General features: G+C 40.5%; 1 protein-coding gene across 3 annotated transcripts in view; it reads right to left on the reverse strand.

Moving 5' to 3' along the window:
- The window catches only part of Sec15 (exocyst complex component Sec15), a 250812-nt gene that overhangs the window by 104541 nt on the left and 134251 nt on the right, over nucleotides 1-12020 (reverse strand). For all 3 annotated transcript variants that reach the window (XM_071683731.1, XM_071683732.1, XM_071683733.1), the window contains exon 9: nucleotides 3403-3492. In XM_071683731.1, the coding sequence (XP_071539832.1) occupies nucleotides 3403-3492 (90 nt within the window). The remainder of the gene's footprint in view (nucleotides 1-3402; nucleotides 3493-12020) is intronic.

Raw genomic sequence — 12020 nt, forward strand, 5'->3', positions numbered from 1 at the left:
GGTAAAGTGTGTGGAAGAAGAAAGTTAAGAGTAAATGTGAATATATATATATATATATATATATATATATATACATATGTGAGTGGATGGGCCATTCTTTGTCTGCTTCCTGGCGCTACCTCGCTGACGGGGGAAACAGCAATTAAGTATAATAAATAATAAACAAATAAATAATTCCCTTTTACACAACTAATTCTTTCATAATTTAGTACCATATATAACAAGTGGAGAAGAGCATGTGATGACAAATGTGCATTCTGGTTGCTCATCTTAAATCTGTGTTCATAAAGAGATGAATGCTACAATGTTTGCACTCTTTCAAATGGAAAAGACTCTTGACTTACAGCCAACTGAATATAAAAAGTTGAGCAGAATTAGGACTTCAAATATTCATATAATGGAAATATCATTATCATTGCTATCAATGGCAAATAATGCTAAGGACTCAGCAATCCCATGAATGACTTTCAATGTAGCTCCATTATATTGTTCAGAATCACATTCCTGCCACTAAAGATCAGTTTTCACATTAATACTAAAATACCTAGACACAAGTAAATACTAATATCATATAATGAAATGGATGAAACTTACTTCTTTACCATATATAAAGCAAGGCAACATACAACACAATGGAGGACCATAAAACAGGCTTAAGTTTGAAAGCCATGACCTATTCCCACCAATGGAGTAATAATTATAGATTATTTTCAGCGCCTGTCTTTAAAAAATACACAAACAAAAAACATAAAAATTCTCTTTATTTCATTGTCAAAGGAAAAGTAATATAGTATCAATATTGGGTACCTCATATGGCAGATTAAAAATATGGTATTTTTTCCTTTAATAATAAAGCAATGTTAAACCAATGGTATTTTAAGTTTTCAGTCATGTATTTTATAATGATAGGAAAGCAAAATAATGTGTTAATAGAAATTTAGTTCAGTACCCCAAGAGAACATCTAGTATTTATATGACTTGTATCGCCATTTGCAAATTGGGATCACAAACCAAAGCATGTTTACCCATTTCAGTATTTACTTTTGTAAATATATGATAGGGTTGATAGAGATGCTTTGTGGAAGGTATTACGAGTATATGATGTGGGAGGTAAGTTGACAGAAGCAGTGAAAAGTTTTTACCAAGGATATAAGGAATGTGTACAAGTAGGAAGAGAGGAAAGTGATTGGTTCCCAGAGAATGTCGGTTAGCGGCAGGGGTGAGTGATGTCTCCATGGTTGTTTAATTTGTTTATAGATGGGGTGGTTAAGTAGGTGAATACAAGTTTTAGAGAGAGGGTTAAGTATGCAGTCTATTGTGGATGAGAGGGCTTGGGAAGTGGGTCAGGTGTTGTTCGCTGATGATACAGCACTGGTGGCTGATTCAGGTGAGAAACTGCAGAAGTTGGTGACTGAGTTTGGTAAAGTGTGAGAAAGAAGAAATCTGAGAATAAAAGTGAATAATAGCAAGGTTATTAGGTTCAGTAGGGTTTGAGGGACAAGTTAATTGGGAGGTAAGTTTGAATAGAGAAAAACTGGAGGAAGTGAAGTGCTTTAGATATTTGGAAGTGGATTTGGCAGTGGAAGGAACCACTGATGTGGAAGTGAGTCACAGGGTTGGGGATGGGCCGAAGGTTCTGGGAAGTGTTGAAGAATGTGTGAAGGGCGAGAACGCTATCTCGGAGAGCAAAAATGGGTATGTTGGAAGGAATAGTGGTTCCAACAATGTTATATGGCTGTGAGGCATGGGCTATAGACAGGGTTGTGCGGAGGAGGGTGGATGTGTTGGGAAGGAAATGTTTGAGGACAATATGCTGTGTGAGATGGTTTGATCGAGTAAGTAATGAAAGGGTAAAAGGGTAGGAGAGATGTCTGGTAACAAAAAGTGTGGTTGAGAAAGCAGAGGAGGGTGTGTTGAAATGGTTTGGTCACATGAAGAGAATGAGTAAGGAAAGATTGACAAAAAGGATATTTGTGTCAGAGGAAGAGGGAACGAGGAAAAGCAGGAGACTATATTGGAGGTGGTAGGATGGAGTCTAAAAGATTTTGAGCGATCAGGGCCTAAACATACAGGTGGGTGAAAGGCATGTAAGGAATAGAGTGAACTGGAATGATGTGGTCAATGTGCTGTCAATGGATTGAACCAGGGCATATAAATTGTCTGGGGTAAACCATGGAAAGTTTTGTGGGCCTGGATGTGAAAAGGGAGCTGTGGTTTCGATGCATTACACATGACAGCTAGACTGAGTGTGAACGAATGTGGCCTTTTTGTCTTTTCCTAGCGCTACCTCACATGCGTATGTGTGTGTGTGTGTGTGTGTGTGCTATTTCATGTATGGCACGGTGGCAATGGGAATGGATGAAGGCAGCAAGTAAGAATATGTACATGTGTATATACGTATATGTCTGTGTATGTATACGTATCTACACATTGAAATGTATAGGTATGTATATGTGCGTGTATGGGTGTTTATGTATATACATGTGTATGTGGGTAGGTGAGGCCATTCTTTTCTCTATTTCCTTGTGCTACCTCGCTAATGCGAGAGACGGCAATTAAGTATCATAAAGAAAAATAAATATATATAATATATTTCATCATGGTATATTATGTATTCTGAGATTTGGAATTGAACAAATCTTACTCATGAAGCTTATCAAAAATGCTGAATGTAAAGCTGGTAGTCCTTACATGGCAATCATGTTCATGTGTGATCATAAACAGTTTTTCCAAAGCCTGCAGAAACTGAAATTAATGACATCATTTGAATTTTGACTGAGAAATCTTACAATACTTTGAATATTTCATTATCAATTGAAATGAATATTCAAAACAGTAAATCAAAAATATGAATTTTTCCTATAATGCCACTCGTGCCAGACCTTGCTGTTGTTCTCTGAATTTGTACCTTAATCCTCAAATATGTCAGAGCGAAATGTCACTCTCAAAGCCGTCATTATACATGGATACCTGGTGTTCTCAATTTTGTTTAGCGCTGTGCAACTGCCATGATTATATTACTTCTTTAAGTCATGTCTCCCCTCTGATCCCTATTTTGAGTCCCCTTTAACCACACAGACAAACTCAAGCATTAAATGACCACTTTTTGCAACTGGTTTATCATTTCTTAGAAGTTCAATCTGCATGCACCTATGTGTAAGAAAAAACCCCAGCAAAGATCATGATCATCCCTCTGTGTTGTCGCTCACTAAGGGATGTGCTGATACAGGATATGCTTTAGTATACATTCTATAAAATTGTCTCCATGATTCTATCGCCATCAGTAGGAATTCATCTGTAACTTTCTCCAAATCAGCTTTTAACCACTCTCATATATGTAGTAATGCTTTATAGCTATACAAAGGTCATTCCAGGATAACAACAAATCTCTGGTTAACATACCTGTACCCACTTCTGCATCAGAACCTCATTATAATGATCTTTTACCTCGAGCAGCAGTTCATGAAGAGGGTTCACTGTATACCCATAATTCTGGAAGAGAAAGGGTATATATATACTAAGCACTGTAAATCTTATCTACAAACATCATCACGTTAAACTTTACTGATTTGCTTTCAGGCAAGTAACCTTGGTGAATCAAATGGACAGTGTGGTTCATAAATGTGGGTTCTTAAATATACTCTTAAATACTCATAAATAATATTATTATCATTATTATTTATCAATTTTTTTTTCTTTTTTTGCTTTGTCGCTGTCTCCCGCGTTTGCGAGGTAGCGCAAGGAAACAGACGAAAGAAATGGCCCAACCCACCCCCATACACATGTATATACATACATCCACACACGCAAATATACATACCTACACAGCTTTCCATGGTTTACCCCAGACGCTTCACATGCCCTGATTCAATCCACTGACAGCACGTCAACCCCGGTATACCACATCGATCCAATTCACTCTATTCCTTGCCCTCCTTTCACCATCCTGCATGTTCAGGCCCCGATCACTCAAAATCTTTTTCACTCCATCTTTCCACCTCCAATTTGGTCTCCCACTTCTCCTCGTTCCCTCCACCTCTGACACATATTTCCTCTTGGTCAATCTTTCCTCACTCATTCTCTCCATCTGCCCAAACCATTCCAAAACACCCTCTTCTGCTCTCTCAACCACGCTCTTTTTATTTCCACACATCTCTCTTACCCTTACGTTACTTACTCGATCAAACCACCTCACACCACACATTGTCCTCAAACATCTCATTTCCAGCACATCCATCCTCCTGCGCACAACTCTATCCATAGCCCACGCCTCGCAACCATACAACATTGTTGGAACCACTATTCCTTCAAACATACCCATTTTTGCTTTCCAAGATAATGTTCTCGACTTTCACACATTCTTCAAGGCTCCCAGGATTTTCGCCCCCTCCCCCACCCTATGATCCACTTCCGCTTCCATGGTTCCATCCGCTGCCAGATCAACTCCCAGATATCTAAAACACTTTACTTCCTCCAGTTTTTCTCCATTCAAACTTACCTCCCAATTGACTTGACCCTCAACCCTACTGTACCTAATAACCTTGCTCTTATTCACATTTACTCTTAACTTTCTTCTTTCACACACTTTACCAAACTCAGTCACCAGCTTCTGCAGTTTCTCACATGAATCAGCCACCAGCGCTGTATCATCAGCGAACAACAACTGACTCACTTCCCAAGCTCTCTCATCCCCAACAGACTTCATACTTGCCCCTCTTTCCAAAACTCTTGCATTCACCTCCCTAACAACCCCATCCATAAACAAATTTATCAATTTATTTATTCATATTCATTTTACTTTGTCCCTGTCTCCCGCGTTAGTGAGGTAGCGCAAGCAAACAGATAAAATAATGGCCCAGCCCACCAACATACACATGCATATACATACACGTCCACACACGCAAATATACATACCCATGCATATACATATATACATATGTACATAATTCATACTGTTCGCCTTTATTCACTCCCACTGCCACCCTGTGACACATGAAATAACAACCTCCTCCCCCCTCATGTGCGCGAGGTAGCGCTAGGAAAAGACAACAAAGGCCACATTTGTTAACACTCAGTCTCTAGCTGTCATGTGTAATGCACCGAAACCATAGTTCCGTTTCCACATCCAGGCCCCACAGAACTTTCCATGGTTTACCCCAGACGCTTCACATGCCCTGGTTCAATCCATTGACAGCACGTCGACCCCGGTATACCACATTGTTCCAATTCACTCTATTCCTTGCACACCTTTCACCCTCCTGCATGTTCAGGCCCCGATCACTCAAAATCTTTTTCACTCCATCTTTCCATCTCCAATTTAGTCTCCCACTTCTCCTCATTCCCACCACCTCTGACATATATATATCCTCTTGGTCAATCTTTCCTCACTCATTCTCTCCATGTGACCACACCATTTCAAAACACCCTCCTCTGCTCTCTCAACCACACTCTTTTTATCACCACACATCTCTCTTACCCTATTATTACTTACTCAATCAAACCACTTCACACCACATATTGTCCTCAACATGTCATTTCCAGCACATCCACAATCCTCCGCACAACTCTATCTATAGCCCACGCCTCGCAACTATATAACATTGTTGGAACCACTATTCCTTCAAACATGCCCATTTTTGCTTTCCGAGATAATGTTCTCGACTTTCACACATTCTTCAACGCTCCCAGAACTTTCGCCCCCTCCCCCACCCTATGATCCACTTCCGCTTCCATGGTTCCATCCGCTGCCAGATCAACTCCCAGATATCTAAAACACATTACTTCCTCCAGTTTTTCTCCATTCAAACTTACCTCCCAATTGACTTGACCCTCAACCCTACTGTACCTAATAACCTTGCTCTTATTCACATTTACTCTTAACTTTCTTCTTTCACACACTTTACCAAACTCAGTCACCAGCTTCTGCAGTTTCTCACATGAATCAGCCACCAGCGCTGTATCATCAGCGAACAACAACTGACTCACTTCCCAAGCTCTCTCATCCCCAACAGACTTCATACTTGCCCCTCTTCCCAAAACTCTTGCATTCACCTCCCTAACAACCCTATCCATAAACAAATTTATCAATTTATCTATTTATATTCATTTTACTTTGTCCCTGTCTCCGGCGTTAGTGAGGTAGCACAAGCAAACAGATGAAAGAATGGCCCAGCCCACCAACATACACATGCATATACATACACGTCCACACACGCAAATATACATACCCATGCATATACATATATACACATGTACATAATTCATACTGTTCGCCTTTATTCACTCCCATTGCCACCCTGTGACACATGAAATAACAACCTCCTCCCCCCTCATGTGCGCGAGGTAGCGCTAGGAAAAGACAACAAAGGCAACATTTGTTAACACTCAGTCTCTAGCTGTCATGTGTAATGCACCGAAACCACAGCTCCGTTTCCACATCCAGGCCCCACAGAACTTTCCATGGTTTACCCCAGACGCTTCACATGCCCTGGTTCAATCCACTGACAGCACGTCGACCCCGGTATACCATATTGTTCCAATTCACTCTATTCCTTGCACACCTTTCACCCTCCTGCATGTTCAGGCCCCGATCACTCAAAATCTTTTTCACTCCATCTTTCCACCTCCAATTTAGTCTCCCACTTCTCCTCATTCCCACCACCTCTGACATATATATATCCTCTTGGTCAATCTTTCCTCACTCATTCTCTCCATGTGACCACACCATTTCAAAACACCCTCCTCTGCTCTCTCAACCACACTCTTTTTATCACCACACATCTCTCTTACCCTATTATTACTTACTCAATCAAACCACTTCACACCACATATTGTCCTCAACATATTTCTAGCACATCCACCCTCCTCTGCACAACTCTATCTATAGCCCACGCCTCGCAACTATATAACATTGTTGGAACCACTATTCCTTCAAACATACCCATTTTTGCTTTCCGAGATAATGTTCTCGACTTTCACACATTCTTCAACGCTCCCAGAACTTTCGCCCCCTCCCCCACCCTATGATTCACTTCTGCTTCCATGCTTCCATCCGCTGCCAAATCCACTCCCAGATATCTAAAACACTTCACTTCCTCCAGTCTTTCTCCATTCAGACTTACCTCCCAATTGACTTGTCCCTCAACCCTACTGTACCTAACAACCTTGCTCTTATTCACATTTACCCTCAGCTTTCTTCTTTCACACACTTTACCAAACTCAGTCACCAGCTTCTGCACTTTCTCACATGAATCAGCCACCAGCGCTGTATCATCAGCAAATAACAACTGACTCACTTCCCAAGCTCTCTCATCCACAACAGACTGCATACTTGCCCCTCGTTCCAAAACTCTTGCATTTACCTCCCTAACATCTCAATCCATAAACAAATTAAACAACCATGGAGAAATCACACACCCCTGCCGCAAACCTACATTCACTGAGAACCAATCGCTTTCCTCTCTTCCTACACGTACACATGCCTTACATCCTCGATAAAAACTTTTCACTGCTTCTAACAACTTGCCTCCCACACCATATATTCTTAATACCTTCCACAGAGCATCTCTATCAACTCTATCATATGCCTTCTCCAGATCCATAAATGCTACAAACAAATCCATTTGCTTTTCTAAGTATTTCTCACATACATTCTTCAAAGCAAACACCTGATCCACACATCCTCTACCACTTCTGAAACCACACTGCTCTTCCCCAATCTGATGCTATGTACATGCCTTCACCCTCTCAATTAATACCCTCCCATATAATTTACAAGGAATACTCAACAAACTTATACCTCTGTAAATTGGGGACTCACCTTTATCCCCTTTGCCTTTGTACAATGACACTGTGCAAGCATTCCGCCAATCCTCAGGTACCTCACCATGAGTCATACATACATTAGAAAACCTTACCAACCAGTCAACAATACACTCACCTCCTTTTTCAATAAATTCCTCTGCAATATCATCCAAACCCGCTGCCTTGGCAACTTTCATCTTCCGCAAAGCTTTTACTACCTATTCTCTGTTTACCAAATCATTCTCCCTAACCCTCTCACTTTGCACACCACCTTGACCATAACACCCTATATCTGCCACTCTATCATCAAACACATTCAACAAACCTTGAAAATACTCACTCCATCTCCGTTTCACATCACCACTACTTGTTATCACCTCCCCATTAGCCCCTTTCACTGAAGTTCCCATTTGTTCCCTTGTCTTATGCACTTTATTTACCTCCTTCCAAAACATCTTTTTAGTCCTAAAATTTAATGATACTCTCTCACCCTAACTCTCATTTGCCCTCTTTTTCACCTCTTGCACCTTTCTCTTGACCTCCTACCTCTTTCTTTTATACATCTCCCACTCATTTGCATTATTTCTCTGCAAAAATCGTCCAAATGCCTCTCTCTTCTCTTTCACTAAATAATCTTACTTCTTCATCCCATCACTCACTACCCTTTCTAATCTGCCCACCTCCCACGCTTCTCATGCCACAAGCATCTTTTGCGCAAGCCATCACTGCTTCCCTAAATACATCCCATTCCTCCCCTACTCCCCTTACCTCCTTTGTTCTCACCTTTTTCCATTCTGTACTCAGTCTCTCCTGGTGTTTCCTCACACAAGTCTCCTTATCTATTTACTCATATTTATTATACTTTGTCACTGTCTCACGCGTTAGTGAGGTAGCGCAAGGAAACAGACGAAAGAATGACCCAACCCACCCACATACACATTTATACATACACATGGACACAAGCACATATACATACCTATACATCTCAATGTATACATACACATATACAAACACAGACATATACATATATGCACATGTACATAATTCATACAGTCTGCCCTCATTCATTCCCGTCGCCAACCCGCCACACACGAAATGACAACCCCCTTCCCCGCATGTGCGCGAGATAACACTAGGAAAAGACAACAGAGGCCACATTCGTTCACACTCAGTCTTTAGCTGTCATGAATAATGCACCAAAACCACAGCTCCCTTACCACATCCAGGCCCCACAGAACTTTCAATGGTTTACCCTAGATGTTTCACATGCCCTGGTTCAATCCACAGATAGCATGTCAACCCAGGTACCACATCGTTCCAATGCTCTATTCCTTGAATGTTTTTCATCCTCCTGCATGTTCAAGCCCCAATCACTCAAAATGTTTTTCACTCCATCCTTCCACCTCCAATTTAGTCTCCCACTTCTCGTTCCCTCCACCTCTGACACATATATCCTCTTGGTCAATCTTTCCTCACTCATTCTCTCCATGTGACCAAACCATTTCAATACACCCTCTTCTGCTCTCTACCACACTCTTTTTATTACCACACATCTCTCTTACCCTTTCATTACATACTCAATCAAACCACCTCACACCACATATTGTCCTCAAACATCTCGTTTCCAACACATCCATCCTCATCTGCACAACCCTATCTATAGCCCACACCTCACAACCATATAACATTGTTGGAACTACTATTCCTTCAAACATACCCAATTTTGCTTTCCGAGATAATGTTCTCGCCAATGACTGGGAGATGTATATGCAAATATGTATGTATATGCATATATGTATATGCAAATGACTGGGAGATGTATAAAAGAAAGATGCACGAGGTCAAGAGAAATGTGCAAGAGGTGAAAAAGAGGGCAAATGAGAGTTGGGGTAAGAGTGTATCACTAAATTTTAGGGAGAATAAAGATGTTTTGGAAGGAGGCAAATAAAGTGCGTAAGACAAGAGAACAAATGGGAACAGCGGTGAAGGGGGCTAATGGGGAGGTAATAACAAGTAGTGGTGATGTGAGGAGATGGAGTGAGTATTTTGAAGGTTTGTTGAATGGTTAGATGATATAGGGTATTTTGGTCAAGGTGGTGTGCGAAGTGAGAGGGTCAGGGAGAATGATCTGGTAAACAGAGAAGAGGTATTGAAAGCTTTGCGGAAGATGAAAGTCGGCAAAGCAGCAGGTCTGGATGGTATTGCACTGGAATTTATTAAAAAAGGGGGTGACTGTGTTGTTCACTGGTTGGTGAGGATATTCAATGTATGTATGGTTCATAGTGAAGTGCCTGAGGACTGGTGGAATGCATGCATAGTGCTATTGTACAAAGGCAAATTGGATAAAGGTGAGTGTTCAAATTACAGAGGTATAAGTTTGTTGAGTATTCCTGGGAAATTATATGGGAGGGTATTGATTGAGAGGGTCAAGGCATGTACAGAGCATCAGATTAGGGAAGAGCAGTCTGGCTTCAGAAGTGGTAGAGGATGTGTGGATCAGATGTTTGCTTTCAAGAATGTATGTGAAAAATACTTAGAAAAACAAATGGATTTGTATGTAGCATTTATGGATCTGGGGAAGGCATATGATAGAGTTGACAGAGATACTCTGTGGAAGGTATTAAGAGTATGTGGTGTGGGAGGCAAGTTGCTAGAAGAAGTGAAAAGTTTTTATTGAGGATGTAAGGTATGTGCATGAGTAGGGAGAGGAATATGATTGGTTCCCAGTGAATGTCGGTTTCTGGCAGGGGTGCGTGATCTCTCCATGGTTGTTTAACTTGTCTTAAAAAATAAAAATCAATATAATAATAAATCAGAACTATTTATTTATTTTTTTTATTTTGCTTTGTCGCTGTCTCCCGCGTTTGCGAGGTACATAATCTATTTTCAATTATAAGGCACTATACACACTATATTTCTATATATTTTCCAATACTGTGAGGTTACTCACAAATCCAATAATGCTATTTGGGCAATTCTTTAACCCGCCCACCCCTAGCCACACTGTTATGCTACAGAATACATCCCCACCCCCTAAAATTATGAAATGCTACAACAAAAATTCCATTCTGAAATTTCTTTTCTATTAACCGAATTATTTCATTGGCAGTTTATCAAGCCTCTATCATTTACAGATACCAACCACACAAAAAGTACAGTGTATCAGAATATGATGTTTCACATACAGGTACACCACCGATTTTCTGGCACTCTTGGTTCCAAAGCCTTGTTGATTTAACCATTTTGCTGGACCAACCATGGTCACATAATAATAATTCATCAACACACCCCTAATCCACTAATTATACATCTCCCATATGTCTAAAGTATACCATGGACTGCTAGAAATTTAAATCTAAGAAATATCAAATATTTGAGGACCCTAAGATGGTAAGTCTGTCTTTAGATTGTTTGAATTCTGTGGGGTTCTCTTCATCTTCTGTTGTTAGTGTTTTTCTAGGTGTGCATTGCCAGCATGATGCAGTTTCATCTGCATTACACCTGCTCAGGACTGAGGTGCTCATCAGCTAAGAGTGTCGCAAATTCGTCAACATACTCGGCAGCTCCTTTGTGGTTTGCAGGCTGCTTTTTGCCACACACTATATTCATGGAAATTCCATGACGCTTCTTGAATCTTTAAAGCCATCCTTCACTATAGTCATGCTCATTTGTAATTTAAGTTCTTTATGGAACAACTTAGCCTGATCCATTATCATGCTACCTGACAAGTCCACTCCATCACTCCGACGCTGTTGAAACCATTCCATCACTCCAATGCTGTTGAAACCATTCCATCACTCCGACGCTGTTGAAACCTTCCGTCACTCTGACACTGTTGAACCCATTCCATCATCACTTGATTGTGCTCAGTACTCTTACTATCCTTCATGATTTTTCTAATCGTCATTTGCTTCTTGGAATCGCTGTCTTTATAGAATTTCAATATTTTCTCCCTTTGCTTCTTTATATCATAAACAGTTGATAAACCAATACTGTAGATGTTACACAGCTTACGCACCGAAACACCACGGTCCATTTTTTCAACAGTTCTACTTTATCTTGGATCGATATGGACTGGTGTTTACGTTTGACACAATGACTGACACTCTCATGTCTTAGAAGTCATAGCTAGGGTTTAATTTAAGCAAAACAAGCTAAGAATCTCACAGAATTGCAGTATCACAACCAACAAGTGCTGTGTAAAGAATATAAATAAA

The sequence above is a fragment of the Panulirus ornatus genome, chromosome 37 (genome assembly GCF_036320965.1).
Source record: "Panulirus ornatus isolate Po-2019 chromosome 37, ASM3632096v1, whole genome shotgun sequence".
Classification (NCBI taxonomy): Eukaryota; Metazoa; Arthropoda; class Malacostraca; order Decapoda; family Palinuridae; genus Panulirus; species Panulirus ornatus.